The sequence below is a fragment of the Coregonus clupeaformis genome, chromosome 27 (assembly GCF_020615455.1).
Source record: "Coregonus clupeaformis isolate EN_2021a chromosome 27, ASM2061545v1, whole genome shotgun sequence".
In the NCBI taxonomy this organism is placed as follows: Eukaryota; Metazoa; Chordata; class Actinopteri; order Salmoniformes; family Salmonidae; genus Coregonus; species Coregonus clupeaformis.
The window spans coordinates 1900298-1919013 of NC_059218.1; the positions used below are offsets into that span (position 1 = coordinate 1900298).

Below are 18716 nucleotides of genomic sequence, written 5' to 3' on the forward strand. Positions count from 1 at the left end.
TAAGATCCATCTGTAATCCTCAATATTTCAATTTCTCAATTCCCTTTAGTTGTGTAGAAATAGTGGGACTATAACCCACTGAGGAAGTGAATTCTTATTGAGTTACTGGGTGAAATATTACCTAATACAGGATCCAATATACAATATCTCCCTTTAATAATAAACAATAGCCATTCATAAATGTTATGGCGTGGATGGTGGTAGGGGAGCAGGTAGACTCACACACATTAAAGGAGAAAGGAGGAGAGGCATGGGGTGGGGTGTATGTTGGGAAGGAATTAAGGGAGAGATGGGAAAGTTAGGCAGATAAAGGGAGACCGAGGGAGTAATTAGAGGGGGTAATTAGTTGAGCGTGATTACAATGCTGATTGATCTAAAAGAGGCTCTGCCATTTGACCTCAGGGTTGTGTGTGCTTCTCTCTCTCTCTGAAATGCAACTGCCAAGCTAAAAACTGAAAAATGAGTTAATGTGTTTCAAACATTTGTTTGTGCAGAATCTGCAGATGTGTTTGCATGTAAACTGGTTGTAAATGGACAGAGATGATAACGATACAACTTCTCTATTAAAACAAGAAAACAAACAGCTAGAAAGCATCCAGAGCTGATCCTCGTCAAGCCAGAGATTTCCTTAAGGCATCACTGGAAGCACGCAAGCAGACACACACATGCACAAACACACACACTTGACCCGGAGGCAGAAATAATCAGTTGGACGGGCCTTTGATTTCCATAGGGGGGCAAATTTTTTCACGGGACCTCCTATGTTTTTTTAATGGCTGTAATAGTAAAGACCATAGGCAGCTCGTGAGTTTCAAGTTTGGGGAAGCTTACAATTTATCCTACCATTTCTACCGATCTGTCACGCCCTGGCTCCGGGGACTCTAGTATGTTGAGCCAGGGTGTGAGTTTTCATTTGTTTATGTTCTAGTTGTTGTATATCTATGTTGGCCAGGGTGGCTCCCAATCAGAGACGGCTGTAGCTCGTTGTCTCTGATTGGGAGTCATACTTAGGTAGCCGTTAGGCATTCATTATTTGTGGTTTCTTGTTCTTAGTTGGTTTGTTTATGTAACCAGGGACGTCACGTTTCGTTTTGTTGTTTTGATCGTGTGATCATTCTAATGAATAAAATGTTTGCATTCAACGCTGCGCCTTGGTCCTCCTCTATGAATGAAGATCGTGACAGAAGAAACCACCAAGATGTGACCAAGCAGCGTGTCCAGGAGCCATCGCCAGGGAGATCCCTAACAGATCTCCTTCGCCTCCTCGACTGGGTCAAGCCGAGTGAGGAAGAGAAGGGCTTGACATTGTGGCAGAAGGGCGAAAGGCTGGCGAGGGACATGGAGACCTGGTCCACGGGTAGGGGAGACGCCCAGAAATTTTTTAGGGGGGGGGCTAACGCCGTGGACGACGGGCCAGCAGGAGACCGCGGCAGAGCGGCCCAGCGGATTGGCAGAGGAGGCCGCCAGGTTACGGGGGCCACTGGTCGAAGAGGGGGTGGAAGATGTAGAGGCACGGCGAGAGGTACTGGCGTGTGTTGCCAGTCCGGTCCGGCCTGTTCCTGATCCCCACGTAGGGCCAGTGGTGTGTGTTCCCAGTACGGTCCGGCCTGTTCCTGCCACTCGCACCAAGTCTACGGTGCGCATCGCCAGCTCGGCCCGGCCCGTTCCTGCTCTCCGCACCAAGTCTGTGGTGCGCGTCGCCAGCCCAGTCCGGCCCATTCCTGCTCCCCGCACCAAGTCTGTGGTGCGTTTCGTCAGCCCTGTCCGGCCCGTTCCTGCTCTCCGCACCAAGTCTGTGGTGCGCGTCGCCAGCCCAGTCCGGCCCATTCCTGCTCCCCGCACCAAGTCAGTGGTGCGTTTCGTCAGCCCTGTCCGGCCCGTTCCTGCTCCCCGCACCAAGTCAGTGGTGCGCGTCGTCAGCCCGGCACGGCCCGTTCCTGCTCCCCGCACCAAGTCAGTGGTGTGCTTCGTCAGCCCGGTCCGGCCCGCTCCTGCTCCCCGCACCAAGTCAGTGGTGCGTTTCGTCAGCCCGGCTCGGCCCGCTCCTGCTCCCCACACCAAGCCAGTGGTGTGCGTCGTCAGTCCGGCATGGCCCGTGCCTGTTCCACCGGTGGCGGGTCCGGCACCGGTCAGGTGCTGCGTCACGCCGGAGCTAGAGCAATCCGCTCCACCAGTGTTCAGTTCAGCTCTGGTCAGCAGGGCCAGACCGGACCAGGGGTACTTTGGGGGGTTAGAGAAGGAGTGGGGGTCATGTCCGGAGCCGGATCCGCCGCCGAGGCGGAGTGCCCACCCGGTCCCTCCCCTGTTGTATTTGGTTGGCGCGGTCGGAGTCTGCGCCTTTAGGGGGGGGGTACTGTCACGCCCTGGCTCTGGGGACTCTAGTATGTTGAGCCAGGGTGTGAGTTTTCATTTGTTTATGTTCTAGTTGTTGTATATCTATGTTGGCCAGGGTGGCTCCCAATCAGAGACGGCTGTAGCTCGTTGTCTCTGATTGGGAGTCATACTTAGGTAGCCGTTAGGCATTCATTATTTGTGGTTTCTTGTTCTTAGTTGGTTTGTTTATGTAACCAGGAACGTCACGTTTCGTTTTGTTGTTTTGATCGTGTGATCATTCTAATGAATAAAATGTTTGCATTCAACGCTGCGCCTTGGTCCTCCTCTATGAATGAAGATCGTGACACGATCTGCGTGCCAGTTCTGATTATTTTTGATATGGGCATTTTCTTGGAGCAGTTTCATTTCAATAATAATGTTTTCATTTCTCAAAATCATTGTCACATGGTTAATCATAAAAAGCTGAAGTAAAATGATGAACATCTAAAAGTTAAAATTCAACTTTGCCGAGAGCACTATCATATGGACCGTTGATACATTGTGATCCATTGGCGGCTAAAGAAATGCGAACATAGAACTCAGAGATGCAGCAGTAGGCCTATAACTTCCATCGTCAACTAAGTAAAATACATAGGCCTAAAGCAGACAAATAAAAGCAGTAGAAAATATCCTGATGAAAATTCTGGTTCTTTAAATCACATGAATCTATCTACTGCGCCTGTCTGCCTCCCTTTCTATCTGTCTTGACTTGAGCTATTCCTAGTGACGTGCAACATTGTATCAAATCATCACTTGGTCCGGCCTGACGTTGTACGTCTTCAGTATAACCTACATGTTGTTGAAAGTTTATCTAGCTTCTATAAACTAAAATTGTATTTTACAACTAAGTTACGTTTACAAACTTAGTCCCCGTGTAGCTCAGTTGGTAGAGCATGGCGCTTGCAACGCCAGGATTGTGGGTTCGATTCCCACCGGGGGCCAGTACCCACACACACTGGTAATTTGAAACAATCCACAGCTATTTAAAAAATGAATAAACTAATGATGCTCTGTGGCTAAGTAATGCTCCCTGGTGAAGTATTTTGAATGATTTCATTTACACAGGAGTAATTATATAATTTTGGTTAAACATCAATTTACTTTAGGGCAATCCAGCATCCTAACATTGCAATGTGTACCCGCCAACTTTCCTTTCCAATTCGCAAGAGGCTGAAACCAGAGATCTGTATATAATGACGAGATGCTCATGTTTATTTATTTTTTACCTTTATTTAACTAGGCAAGTCAGTTAAGAACAAATTCGTATTTACAATGATGGCCTACCAAAAGGCAAAAGGCCTCCTGCGGGGACGGGGGCTGGGATTCAAAATAAAAATATAGGACAAAACACACATCAAGACAAGAGAGACACCACAACACTACATAAAGAGAGGCCTAAGACAACAACATAGCATGGCAGCAACACATGACAACACAGCATGGTAGCAACACAACATGACAACAACATGGTAGCAACACAACATGGCAGCAGCACAACATGGTAGCAACACAAAACATGGTACAAACATTATTGGGCACAGACAACAGCACAAAGGGCAAGAAGGTAGAGACAACAATACATCACAGGAAGCAGCCACAACTGTCAGTAAGAGTGTCCATGATTGAGTCTTTGAATGAAGAGATGGAGATAAAACTGTCCAGCGTGAGTGTTTTTTGCAGCTCTTTCTCCGCCCTAACAATGGGAGTCTTTATCCCAAAGGCGGGAAGGCAGGGGACAAGCTTAGGTCTGCATATTATTTCCATAGAAACGCATTGGGCTTATACTGGATGGAATCTGGCGAGATTGAGCTCTCTTGCGTCACCTCTTCCTCTCTGCTGAAACTAAGCATATCACAGGAGAAAGCATCTGAGCGAGCGAAACAACGCCCCTCTATATGTAGCCCATGTATCTGATGCTGTCTTGCCAGAAATAGTATGACAATCCATCCTCTTTTGGTCCAGACATGATCAGATACATGGTCTACATATACTGAGACAGAGGGGTGCTGTTTCGCTCGGATGCTTTAACTGAGATTGATGCATTTTTCTGTTGGCCGTGTCTTGGTCAAATAAGGGTAAGGAGGTACAGTAGGGCAGACCAGATCCCCTAAGGCCAGCCCATATGCCTGCCCTAACACACACACAAACACAACTACACACACACATTTCAATAATGCATCACTGGAAGCACGCACACACACACAGCTAAATAAGGTAATCCCTAAATCTAAAATGTTCCCACAGATCCTGAACTCCTACAGTAGCGAATGCTTACTGACATGACAGCTGGGAATCTGTTTTAATGGAGATATTAATATATTATGGAGATGCATCACATCAGTTTAGGACACAGTTGTCCAGCAGTTGCCTGGTTTAAGAGTGGTCACTGTATCCTTCCTGTCCATGCCACACACACTTTAACAATGTGTACTGTATACTCTCTTTCCATGCTACTATCTCTCTCTGACTGACCATTCTGTCTGCCTACACTGGACATCTGTCTAGATCCAACAGAGCATCAACACAAGCTGCTCACTCTGAAGCACAGAGAGTACAGAGTCATTCAGCACACGCAGTCACTCACAGAGACTCATAATGTAAGAGTTTACTTAAGCAATAAGGGCCGAGGAGGTGTGGTATATTGGCAATATATCACAAACCCCCGAGGTGCCTTATTGCTATTAGAAACTGGATACCAACGTAATTAGAGCAGTAAAAATAAATGTTTTGTCACACCCATGGTATAGGGTCTGATATACCATGGCTGTCAGCCAATCAGCATTCAGGGCTCGAACCATCCAGTTTATAAAACAGGACTTATTACAGTCCTTTCACAAGGTGGCTGAGACAGTGCATAGTTTGGCACTACAATTATGAGAAAATACCTCGAAACAGAGGTGTTACGTCCACATACACGGAGTTAGCAGTGTTGAGATAAGAGTTTGTTTGGTTGTGCATTAAACTGAACATCACCTTGTCATCAGAGTCAACAGTAAACTCTCACCTGATTGGTTCCTGTCGTGCACATTGACGATGATGAGGTGGAATGGTGGTTTGGTGGGCGAGGCCTTCTTATGGATGGCCACCGATTGGTCCATGCCGTATGATTCCGTGGCTCCTGGTTGGCTGTGGGTTGTTGTTCTATAGCTCTTGCCCTCCTCCTCCTTGTAGACCACAGCAGGCTGCTGTTCTGTCACTCTGTCCCCACCTGGGTGGCCATGCTCTGGGGTGACCGACCCTGGATACCCCCTTGGACGCCCTGGGTACCCTGGTTGTCCTGGGCGTGAGGGGTCCGAACCCAGTCCTGTGCCTACCATGAAGCCATGTGTGGGAGTCACTACTCCCTGGTCCTTCCCCTCACTTTCCCCATCACTACTGCTCCCCTCCCCACTCCCACTGCTCTCCCCCCTGCCTGAGCCTGTCTGAACCTCCCCCTCTTCCTTGTCTCCCTCCAGGTCTCCCCCCTGGATGATGTCTAGGTGGGGGTGGGTGGGCTTGGAGCGGATGGTGGGGAGAGGGGGCAGCTGCAGAGGTAACAGGCTATCACCCACGGAGGGCAGTGACTCTACCTTGGTTAGGTCTAGGACAAAGGCATCCCCATCATACTCAGGGAACTGAGTGGTACCAACAGAGAAGTCTGTATTTTGGTCTGTCGTTCTGTCTGTTGTTCTGTCTCCTATCTGGGTAGTTCTGTCTTTGTCTGTTGTCTTGTGGTCAGTGGAGTGATACTTGTCTTTGGTGGTGTGTGTTCTGTCAGTAGCAGTGTAACGTCTGTCTGTGCCTGTATAAGCTGTGTCGTGTGGTCCACCTGTATGTTGACTTCTGTCTTGGTCTGCAGTTGTTTGGTGTGGTCGGTCTGTGTGGTGAGGATTGTCTACAGCTGTGTGAGTTCTGTCTGTTGCTGTGTGGTCAGTTCTGTCTGTGGGAGTTGTGCCTGGAAGGTTTGGTCTGCCTGTGTGGTAGGTAGTGTGAGGTCTGTCTGTAGCTGTGGTCGTCACAGGTCCAGGAGTGGTGATCTCTGGTTCCTTACCTGCAGAGACAGAGAGGAGGGGTTTAGCTCTGGTGACATCACAAAACTTGTAACATTGCTGATATACAGTAGTCTCTCAGATTATATCACCTGAGATAACAGGCAAGGTACAGTCATGTACTCAAAGGTAAAGAGAAAGACTAAGGAACATGGTGTGCCATAGTAAATAAAAGACAAAGAAGAAACAGAATGCTAATGGAGAATGCTAAACATGGTGTTGTCAGAATCAGAATGGTATCAACTCACAGCAGCAAGCTGTAAAAGGACATCAAACCCAGAGAGTTACATTTCTAAAGAGAGACGTCAGCCGTTAAGAATAAACCCGTGGAAGTGTCAGTGCCAGTGGTGTCAGTTTGTCAGAATGTCTCTCTCTCTGCCAGGATGTCTGTATTTTTAGACTGCATGGTGTGTGAACTGTGTTAAAAATTGCTGTTTTAGGCCAACTGTAAACCTCCAACCTCCAAGATTCTTTGGCATAAGCGTGTATGCATACATACACACATGCAGGCAGACACACACACGCAAACACACACCTAGATGTGCTGAAGCGTTTCTTTTGGCTACACATAACCTGCTATGTTTCAACACTGGAGCACATCTTTAGGCAACATGTTAGCCCTCTCTTTTCCTCCTGTATACAATAGCCTATAATCCTAACCCAAACTCATTACATTGTCTTCTGCCCATATAATAATTATAATAATATAATAGTATGTGTAAACCACAGAGAAACATGAGTTTGGCATCAAACAACATTTGTAAAACTCTAGTAAATCTTTACTATAAGAGGAAAAGGGAAGGGAAGGCCTACATACACGCAAACCCATAACATTACTCTCTGTATCGCACACACACACACGCACACAACCACCATACTCCTGTGTAACGTGCTCGCTGCTTGTCTCATGGACAGCTGACGCATGCACGTTAACCTTACTGACACACTGTAATGTCATAATTATGTATAATGTACAATGCATTCGGAAAGTATTCAGACCCCTTGACTTTTTCCACATTTTGTTACGTTACAGCCTTATTCTAAAATTGATTAAATAAACATTTTCCTCATCAATCTTTTATAAATTTTAGGAAATGTATAAACAAATAACAAACAGAAATACCTTATTTACATAAGTATTCAGACCCTTTGCTTTGAGAATCGAAATTGTTTCCATTGATCATCCTTGAGATGTTTCTACAACTTGATTGGAGTCCACCTGTGGTAAATTCAATTGATTGGACATGATTTGGAAAGGCACACACCTGTCTATATAAAGGTCCCACAGTTGACAGTGCATGCCAGAGCAAAAACCAAGCCATGAGGTCAAAGGAATTGTCCGTAGAGCTCCGAGACAGGATTGTGGTCGAGGCACAGATCTGGGGAAGGGTACAAAAAAAATGTCTACAGCGTTGAGGGTCCCCAAGAACACAGTGGCCTCCATCATTCTTAAATGGAAGAAGTTTAGAACCACCAAGACTCTTCCTAGAGCTTGCCGCCCGGCCAAACTGAGCAATCGGGGGAGAAGGGCCTTGGTCAGGGAGGTGACCAAGAACCCGATGTACACTCTGACAGAGCTCCAGAGATCCTCTGTGGAGATGGGAGAACCTTACAGAAGGACAACCATCTCTGCAGCACTCCACCAATCAGGCTTTTATGGTAGAGTGGCCAGACAGAAGCCACTCCTCAGCAGGCACATGACAGCCCGCTTGGAGTTTGCCAAAATGCACCTAAAGGACAGACCATGAGAAACACGATTCTCTGGTCTAATGAAACCAAGATTGAACTCTTTGGCCTGAATACCAAGCGTCCCGTCAGGAGGAAACCTGCCGTCATCCGTACGGTGAAGCATTGTGGTGGCAGCATCATGCTGTGGGGATGTTTTTCAGTGGCAGGGACTGGGAGCAAAGTATAGGAAGATCCTTGATGAAAACCTGCTCCAGAGCGCTCAAGGCCTCAGACTGGGGCGAAGCTTCACCTTCCAACAGGACAACGACCCTAAGCACACAGCCAAGACAACACAGGAGTGGCTTCGGGACAAGTCTCTGAATGTCCGTGAGTGGCCCAGCCAGAGCCCGGACTTGAACCCGATCGAACATCTCTGGAGAGACCTGAAAACAGCCGTGAGCGACGCTCCCCATCCAACCTGTCAGAGCTTGAGATTTACATTTACATTTTAGTCATTTAGCAGACACTCTTATCCAGAGCGACTTACAGTTAAGTGAGTGCATAATTATTATTATTATTATTTTTTATTTTTTTCATACTGGTCCCCCGTGGGAAACTCACAACCCTGGCGTTGCAAACGCCATGCTCTACCAACTGAGCTACACGGGAGATGATCTGCAGAGAAGAATGGGAGAAACTTTCCCAAATACAGGTGTGCCAAGCTTGTAGCGTCATACCCAAGAAGACTCGAGGCTGTAATCGCTGCCAAAGGTGCTTCAACAAAGTACTGAGTAAAGGGTCTGAATACTTATGTAAATGTAATATTTCAGTTGTTTTTTTTTATACATTTGCAAGAATTACTAAAAAACAGTTTTTGCTTTGTCATTATGGGGTATTGTGTGTAGATTGATGAGGAAAAAACAATTTAATACATTTTAGAATAAGGCTGTAATGTAACAAAATGTGGTCAAGGGGTCTGACTACTTTCCGAATGCACTGTATATATTCAATTTCAGCCCCCCTCCCCCTCTCAAAATGTTGGATGCATATATAGAAGGAGCTGGGATCCCCCCCTCCCTCTCTCTTGTTTCCTCCCTTTCTTTGGTCTCTCTCTCTCTCTCTCTCTCTCTCTCTCTCTCTCTCTCTCTCTCTCTCTCTCTCTCTCTCTCTCTCTCTCTCTCTCTCTCTCTCTCTCTCTCTCTCTCTCTCTCTCTCTCTCTCTCTCTCTCTCTCTCTCTCTCTCTCTCTCTCTCTCTCTCTCTCTCTCTCTCTCTCTCTCTCTCTCTCTCTCTCTCTCTCTCTCTCTCTCTCTCTCTCTCTCTCTCTCTCTCTCTCTCTTCACCTCTTTCTCTCCCTCTCTCTCCATCCCCCTCCATCCCTCCCTCTCTCTCTGTGTGTTGGAGGCGTGTATACCTGGCAGGACTCTGAGCAAAGACACTCAGGGGAGTTAGCCTGCTCACTCAAACTCTGAGGGGACCTGGACAGCCCAGCCAAACTAGCTCCATCTCCAGCCCAGGTTTGATGTCATGTGTTTGGCTGGGCCAGGCCAAGTCCCTATAGCCATGTCACCTCCACTATGCATTAGCCTGCATGCGCTATAGGCTAAATGCAAGACGCAGCTCACATATACGCTCGGAGCTGTATAAATCAGCTACACATGGTCGTAGACCACCACTATATTGCAACAGATTATTTAGTGTCTGCAAAAAGAGGGTCGCAAATGTGTAAATCTATTCTACGAAGACTTTCCCTCTCTCTTTCTCAGACTCTCTCTTACTCTCCGTCCTCTTTCTCTCTTGTTCCACTCTCTTTCTGGGAAGGGGCCAGCTGTAGTGCATTAGGGACCTGTCCTGTTTCTGTCTGTGTTTCTTGCTGTGTAGAGAGCGTGAGTTGGGTTTTCCCCTAGTAAAAAACACACACAGGCCCATAAACGGGAGAGACAGGAGAGAGAGGAGGTTGCAGGAGGATATTCTTCAGCATGGTAGAGTTGAACAGAGTGCTGTTTCTCTGCAGAACTCATTCTCATTCCCCTTGCAACACCACACTATAAACTGCTTTGGTTTCCTAACTGGGTCTCTGCTGTGACCCCCCTAGAGATATAGTTTTCTAATGACCCACCAAATCAGAGCCATGTTTCGAGTCAGGATGCAGTCTTAAGCCCTGACCCTGAAAGAATAGGCCTTAACCAACCATGTGGGAGACATTGGGTTATGTCAGTAGAAGTTGGAAACTGGAAGGCAGAGAGAGGAAGGAGAGGTTGCAGACTGCAGTAAGGTAGAGAGGAATGGGAGGTTGGAGAGGTTGGAGACTGCAGTAAGGTAAAGAGAAATGGGAGGTTGGAGAGGTTGCAGACTGCAGTAAGGTAAAGAGAAATGGGAGGTTGGAGAGGTTGCAGACTGCAGTAAGGTAGAGAGGAATGGGAGGTTGGAGAGGTTGGAGACTGCAGTAAGGTAGAGAGGAATGGGAGGTTGGAGAGGTTGCAGACTGCAGTAAGGTAAAGAGAAATGGGAGGTTGGAGAGGTTGCAGACTGCAGTAAGGTAGAGAGGAATGGGAGGTTGGAGAGGTTGGAGACTGCAGTAAGGTAGAGAGGAAGGAGAGGTTGCAGACTGCAGTAAGGTAGAGAGAGGAAGGAGAGGTTGCAGACTGCAGTAAGGTAGAGAGGAAGGAGAGGTTGCAGACTGCAGTAAGGTAGAGAGAAGTAAGGGATGTTGCACTCTTCAAGACTGCAGTAAGGCAGGTAGAGGAAGGGGATACTGCATACTGCAGTAATGCAGGGAGAGGAAGGGGATACTGCATACTGCAGTAATGCAGGGAAAGGAAATTGATGTATGGGTTAGAGATTGCAGTTAGGCATAAGGCAGGGATTATGGGGTGATACAGTAATGCAAGAAGTGGAAGCGAGTGGGCCATTGTCTTTCCAGATGTGATATAAAGTAAATGCTCACTGTGCAAACAGACGTGTCAAACATAGTATCACAATAAAAGTCATTTTAAAAGCTTTAAACACTGTGTGGGCCAGATCCTAACACGCCCGTAACTTGAACTATTACATAAATCATGTCAACGGAAGATGAACGTATAATTGTGAGTTTATGTATGTTGCTCCAGTTAGCATTCAGCCTTTTACTGTAAAATAACAGTTTCACGTAAACCATCCTCTTCATCCTCTCCTCTCTCTAACTCCCCCCTCTACCCTCCAACCCTTTCTTTGTCTCCTAGATGTGATCTGTCCCCCCAGGCTTGGCCGTTTAGACAACCCTCAGCAGGAAGTGAAAACAGGGTGAGAGTTCATCCTCACACAGGACGGGGCTTAACTTATTGAGCCTGAGAGAAAGTGCAGAAATATCCCTGATGATACTCCGGCCTGCCAAGTCTGAATGTCTGTTAGTACAATAAAGGAACAGCTCCTCTCTACCCTTCGACCCCCTCCCTCCTTAAGAACATGTCTACTCTCTCCCCCCTTCTCACTACTTTTCTCTCCCATTTCTCAATGTCTGGCTCCACCTCCCCCTCCTCTTCCTCTTCCTCCCCATCATCATCATTGTGATCATTGTCATCGCCTTCATAGTAGCAGCGACAGCAGCTTTAGTAACAGTGGTGGTAATAGTATTACAGTAGTCTTACCCTTGAAACAGAAAGCTCCATGTCTGTTAATAGGGTTGGGGAAGCCAGTCTGGTCGGGGAATTGGTACAGAGTCCGGACCCCCAGCAGTCCTCCTCCACACTGGGGCCTGGGGACGGATATGGGGTAGCGGGCGCTCCCGTCTGACAGCCAGCCGTAGTCACAGCGATTCAGGCCTCCATGCCACGCGGCGAACAGGTTACCAGGGGAGGCGAGCACTGCCCCCTGCCTCTCACACACACGCTTAGCCTGGCGAAGGGTCAGCTTGTAACGGATAGGAGCATAGAACACCTCACCTACAGGGGGAGATATACACACACTTTACCCAAATAGTCACACGCTTTAACTCACCATCAGGAAACACAAATACTCAAACTCACTCATGCGCACACACACACTCACTCACCGTGCAGTTTGTCTACATAGCAGTAGACGTCGTAGGTCTCTTTAGGGTCTCTGAGCCCATACGTCCTGATCCCAGGCCTGTGATTCAAATCGCCCATGCAACCAGGACGGGGCTTCGTGATTGGGTATCTACAGGGACGAGAGAGGGAGCATGGGAAATGTAGTCTTCCTTACAAACTCTGATAGGGACAGTGGTATCCTTGAGATGGGTATTAAACATATTTTGTTTCAGCCCTGGTCATCACCAGCCACATCAGTTGAGAGCTGTGATGCTTAGGTAACACGCACACACACACAAACAAACACACACCTGACGGTCTGGTCGGCTATCCAGCCGGCGTCACACTGGTCCAGTCCGTCCTCGAAGGCGGCAGTCAGCTGTTCAGCCGTAGCGATGGTTGCCCCGTTAGCGCGACACGCGTCAATGGCCCCAGGAAAGGAAAAGGTGTAGCGGCTGGAACCAGACCTATAGTGGAACACCACACCTGGAGAGAGACAGAGACAGGAGGTCAGTGTGTGTGTGTTTGTGTGGTGAGTGCCTGTGTTTAGTACTGAGAGGGTTACAGAAAGAACACAACCAGCGAGCCCACTTTTACAAGCGATTTAGAAAAAACTGTAATCCAGATCCAATAAGAAAACTGAGACAACCTAGTAACACGAGCATCGTACTGCAGAGAGGACAGATAAGAAGACTGCGCTACGATACTTTAGCTCGCTGACATCCTGAAACTATCTGAGAATGTTTGTCTTGGGCAATCAGACCCCTATTTTCCAAGTTCATAAGAGAGTTAATTGTTTTTCCCTCTAGGAAACGGGCTGTTTCCAGTTGTAGAGTTCACTGAATAGACTGGCATGCAGTAAAACGTTAAAAGAGTTGATAGTCTGATAGAGCTGTCGCTGTCTGTTTCTATTTGTAGCCTAGTGAACAGTGGTTGTATCTACACACAGAGACTATTGTATCAACAGACCGTTGTTCATCTCTAATGTGGACTCTGTGATAATCTGGGCTATTTAGGGGGTTTCTCCTTATGAAAGATACCCAGCTTGGATGTCACACAGTAGTATACTGTAACCCCCCACCCCCCAACATGAGCTACATAAGGCAATGTATTGTAAAAGTTTGGTAGGACAAATTTGGAACTCAGGAATGTATGCTTAGTTAACTATATACTACAGATATAGAGCCAGGTCTTCCTCGGCATGCAAGCCAGAGAGACTCAAAGAGAGAGCGAGACCTGGACACAATCTATGGTTTTGTTTACTCCGACACAGCTATTGGTGACTAGACTGTCATGCTGTGACATATGGTGATTTAACTAGCTACTGTTTTAAGTTTTATTAGTCATGTGTACAGGATACACATGGTATACACCATCCAACGAAATGCTTACTTGCAGGTTCTTTGGACGGTGTATACCATGTGTATTCTATACATTACCCTGTAGAATCTACTGATGACTTGGTCAGATGAGGGCTACATTTCTAAGTTCATCTCTCAGGAGATAGGGGGCCGCCTAGATAGGGGGCCGCCAGGAGATCTAAGTTCATCTCTCAGGAGTACTTTAATGTGTCTAAGTCTCTCTGAGTGTCTCTGGGCAGAGCAGAGCAAAGAGCAGTCCACCTCTACCTTATCCTCAGATGACCTACACCAGCCCTGTAGGTCTGCACAGGTCCAGCATGAGGTAGTGTGTTACAACCAGAGAAACACAGCACCGCCAGGTATACTGAATGTTTCTCCATCAGCTAGCTACGTATGCAGACCTGGTAAAAGTTCCAGCCAGACATCTACTCTGCCTCACACATCCCAGTCTCAGTCCCAGACTGAATCTCCTGCCATCTGAGCAGGTAATGCCCTGAAGGTAATGATATATGCAGGTGAGTCACTAACGTCAGTCTCAAGATGTACATAACAGTCCAGCTCCTGGAAACCTACAACACCACCGTCTGCCAGTTAGTGCCTCAGTCTAGTGATGATGACTTGGCCTGCTGCTCAGCTCTGCTGTCCAGGAAAGCTAACTGCACTATTACATCATAATAACATAGATACATGACCACATCATGGCACCTCTACAGATAGTAACTAAAGCAGGGATCATCAATGGCCAAGGGCCGATCTTTTATTGTGCGGATGGTCGGGGGGCCGGACCATAATTGCAAATCATTTGTAGAAGCCCAAACGGATCATATTAAAGTCTTTCATGTCCAACAATGAATTTGCACAAAAAACTTGGGGGGCCAAATAAAAGCATTTGGCCCGCGGGCCGCCAGTTGGGGAATCCTGAACTAAAGGCTCCCTATGGAATAGCATGTCTGAGTGGGAATGACACGAAACAGGTAGCATTAGAGAGTTTCACAATATTTATATTACCCAACAACTCCTGTAACTGATGACAATAGGGCATGGACCGATGGGCACATTCCAATGGGTGAAATTGTGTGCGTTTCTGTGTTACTGTGTGTCTGCTACCATGCGTGTGTCCACTCACCGCTGACATTGAGATGAACAGTATCCTGGGTGTCCTCCATGCCATGCATGACCTCGCAGCGGTACAGCCCAGCGTCGCTAGCCCTCAGGTGCACAACGATCAGCGAGGCGTCACCTTCTTCCTGGGGGTGGTTGGGCACCGACACCCTGCCCTTGTACCCCTGCTCCACCTTGATCCCTCCTCCCTGGGACACCAGCACCACACGCTCCCCATCTCCCTCCAGCTTTGTCCACTTAATCCTCAGCTGGTCCTCTGGGCCCTGTGTGCTACGGGTGAGTGTGGGGATGTGGCTGGGTGTTGGGGTGTGTGTGGTGGGGGTGTTTGAGGAGGTGGGGGTGATGGAGAAGTGGCATGGTAGCACCACCCTGCCCGCCAGAGAGCCACTAGTGGGGGCAGCCTTCTCTACCTTCATTCTCCATGATGGATCTAGAGAGAAATAGAGGGTGTTACTATCTAGCCATGCTAGTAAGGACAAAAGTGCCTATATTATCAAAAGCAAGTACATGAGCTTTGGGGTCAGGGCTAGGGGTAAGGTTGAGTGAGGGTCAAGGTGAGGGGTTAATAGTGTAAACTACAGAGTGGGCATGGGAAGTTAAATCAGGACAGAAGGCACCAGAGGGGGGATGGGTTTAATTCAGGACACCAAATGACAGAACAAACAGATACACAGAGCATGGGTTTAATTTGTGGATGGGTTTAGTGGAGGGCTGTATGTGGTCCGGATGGCTTACGGTGTGATTAACTTGACCCCTGATGTAGGTAACTGGAAGTGTGTGTGTGTGTGCGCGCATGTCTAGAGCAGGGCTTTCTCAAACTCAGTCCTGGAGCCTCCCAGGGGTGCATGTTTTTTGGTTTTTGCCCTAGCACTACATATCTGATTCAAGTAATTAAAGCTTGATGATAAGTTTATTATTTGAATCAGCTGTGTAGTGCTGGGGCAAAAACCAAAACGTGCAGGACCGAGTTTGGGAAACCCTTTTCTAGAGGATTGAGAAAAATGAATGGAGCTGAGTGAATGCCTCTCTCCGTTTCCTGTGTAAAACTAATGACCTGTTTCCAGTTTGTTAGACTCTTATCCAGAGTGAAACACACACACACACACACACAGCAAGACTCACCTTGTTCAGCGAAAGCACAACAAAGAAGCACAAGCCAGAGCAGGTGCCTGAGATGTAACATCTCGACAGAACCTGTGGAACAAACACACACAGAGTTCATTACATCCAAATGATCATGAATTATATACCGGTATAAAGTGTATATATTATTTGAGCATAAACTGTAGCGATTAAGGGGGAGAAGCCAGAGTGGGGCCTGAACCAGCGACTCTGTGGTCACAGGGCCAAATTCAGCCTCATGGAAGTGGAGAGACATTCCCAGAGAATAGAGAAAGCTCTATCTGTACACACACACACTCGCATAAACCCCTAGTATGACTCCAGGGGCCTCACCTTGCATGACCCTATTGGGAAAGCTATGCAATCCATTTTTACAAGTATTTACCAAGTCTGAGGAAATGAAATACTGTAGGCCTATGTGGTGTTGACCCAAAGATTAAGGTAGAGAATAATGTAATTGTATAATAGTGAATCTTTTAATGAAGCAGCTGCAAGGTAGATCCCCCTCTGATCACAGTCATGGAAGGAGCTCCAAGAGTAAATGGTCACATGACCCTTATATAGTGGGAGGTAATAATACAATCATATTGTTACACAACAGTTATTTATACAAGCAACAGTTCCAGAACACAATGACCTTGTATTAGGGTGCAGACATACCGGGAGTCTATGAGTGGCATAACATCACAGATCAGAACAGAGCATAACCCTTGAGAAGTTACAACAGCTCACCCTAATTCTTCCACAACAGTAGACTGTGACGCGTACTGAGTGTACAAAGAGGCAGGATGCAGGCGCAGGAATTAACAAGGTCAAGGTTTACTTAACAATGAGCAAGAGAAATAACAAAGATAGAGTAAACGACACAAAGCTTAACAATCACACACAACATCATCCAGAACAGTCCAGGGCTAAATAGGGGTGGTGATGAGATGATGAGGTGCAGGTGCGCTGGAGGTGATTAGGGTGCGTTGGGTTTCCATTCCGGTGTTGCCGAGGTGGTGCGCTCACACCGGTGGCTCAGTACACAAGGCGAATCAGAGCGCTGGAGGGGAGCAACGGGAGGAGACGTGACATATGGATGTGGGTGTTTTAGGATGGGCGCTGTGGTGAACCTCTCCTTCAGCCTCTTGAAGGCAGCGTCATCCTCAGGGTTCCAGGCCAGCTTCTGAGGCCCACCCTTAAGGAGAGAGGTGAGCGGGGCGGCTATGGAGCTGAAGGACCTGATGAAACGCCGGTAGAAATTAGCGAAGCCCAGGAAGCTCTGTAGGCCCTTGATGGTGGTGGGAACTGGCCATGACCTGACAGCGTCCGTCTTCACTCCTTCCATGAACACCCCCTGAGGACTGATCCGGTATCCCAGGAAGGAGATGGCCTGTTGGTGGAATTCGCATTTCTACCCCTTCACCAACAGGCTGTGTTCCCGGAGGTGGAGCAGGATACCTCGGACATCCCTGACGTGCTCCTCGAACGTAGCCGAGTAGATCAGGATATTGTCGATATACACCACCACCTGTCTACTCAGCATGTCCCGGAACACGTCATTGAAGAAGGACTGGAACACAGAAGGTGCGTTGGCGAGGCCGTAGGGCATGACTCAGTATTCATAGTGGCCTGAGGTAGTGCTGAATGCTGTCTTCCACTCGTCTCCTTCCAGGATTCGGATCAGGTTGTAGGCACTCCTCAGGTCCAACTTGGTAAAGTACCGGGCCCCTCGTAGCTGCTCGATGGCCGACGGAACCAGAGGGAGGGGGTAAAGGTACTTGGTGGTGACTGCATTCAGCCTCCTGTAGTCAATGCATGGTCTCAGTCCTCCGTCTTTTTTGGCCACAAAGAAGAAGCTGGCGGAGGCAGGAGAGGTAGAGCGTCTGATGAACCCCTGTCTCAGGGTCTCCGCCACATACTTCTCCATGGCCTCAGTCTCCGCCATGGAAAGGGAGTAAATGCGACTCTTTGGGGGGGTCCCTCCAGCAGGTCAATGGCGCAGTCCCAGGGCCAGTGAGGAGGGAGACACGTAGCCTTTAATGAAGAGAAGACATCTAAGAGATCTGCGTACTCACGTGGAATGTTGGGCTGGAGGGCAGACTCCGGACTCTCCACTGACGTGGAACAACAAACCACCGGCAGGCAGGTCTTCTGGCATGAGGTGGACCAGGCTGTGATCCTCTTGGTGCTTTAATTGATGGTGGGGTTGTGCAGTCTGAGCCAGGGCAATCCCAAGACGATCCGGTGAAGGGGTGACGTGACGATGTGGAAGGACAGCTCCTCGTGGTGCTCCGGTAGTGTGGGAATGGTGATGGTGATGGGGAGAGACGTACGTAATGGTGCCTGATCCATGGGGTTTATTGCCCAGTGAGGTGACGTGTAGCGGAAATGGCAGTGACACGGTGGGCAACTCCCATTCAGAGACCAGCTCCCTATCTATCAGGTTCCCTGCTGATCCGGTCATTGCGGTAGAAATGGAAGAGAAGGAATAACCAGTCACCGTTATGGGAACTAAAAACAATGGTTTTGTGATAGGAGCTGACGTAACACTCAAGAAGCGGCGACGGGAGTCATACCGCCTAGATAGGGGGCCGCCAGGAGATCTGTGGTCCGTGGTGATGAAGGGGGTGCTGCCCACCTCCATGGGTTCCGTCTTGATGTCCTCCCGTAAGCCTCTCCTGAAGGCCGTTCGCAGAGCACGCTCATTTCAGCCGGAAGCTCAGAGCGTACTCGGATGCGGGCCACCTCTCTCTGTTGTAGGAGACGCTCACCCCCGTCCTTTCCCTCCGTGGGATGATCGAACACCGCCCTGAACTTAGCGAGGAAGGTGGGGTAGGGAAGTGCCACTGCCTCCTCTGCCTCCCAGACAGCAGTGGCCCAATACAGCGCCTTTCCATTAAGAAGCGGAATCACCAGCGCTATCCTGGCTTGGTCAGATGGATATGCCCCAGGCTGACGCGCCAGATAAAAGGAAACCTGTAGCAGGAAGCCACTACATTTAGTAGTTTTACCGTCATAGCGCTCCGGTAG

At 48.3% G+C, this 18716-nt stretch overlaps 1 protein-coding gene across 1 annotated transcript in view; it reads right to left on the bottom strand.

The window, feature by feature from the left end:
• vcanb (versican b) overlaps nucleotides 1-18716 on the bottom strand; it is a 43446-nt gene that overhangs the window by 19760 nt on the left and 4970 nt on the right. Inside the window, exons 2-7 of the mRNA XM_045208266.1 lie at nucleotides 15702-15773; nucleotides 14584-15009; nucleotides 12408-12582; nucleotides 12099-12226; nucleotides 11695-11988; nucleotides 5378-6403 (exon numbers count right to left, since the gene is read on the bottom strand). Coding sequence (XP_045064201.1) covers nucleotides 5378-6403; nucleotides 11695-11988; nucleotides 12099-12226; nucleotides 12408-12582; nucleotides 14584-15009; nucleotides 15702-15762 — 2110 coding nt within the window. The 5' untranslated portion in view covers nucleotides 15763-15773. The remainder of the gene's footprint in view (nucleotides 1-5377; nucleotides 6404-11694; nucleotides 11989-12098; nucleotides 12227-12407; nucleotides 12583-14583; nucleotides 15010-15701; nucleotides 15774-18716) is intronic.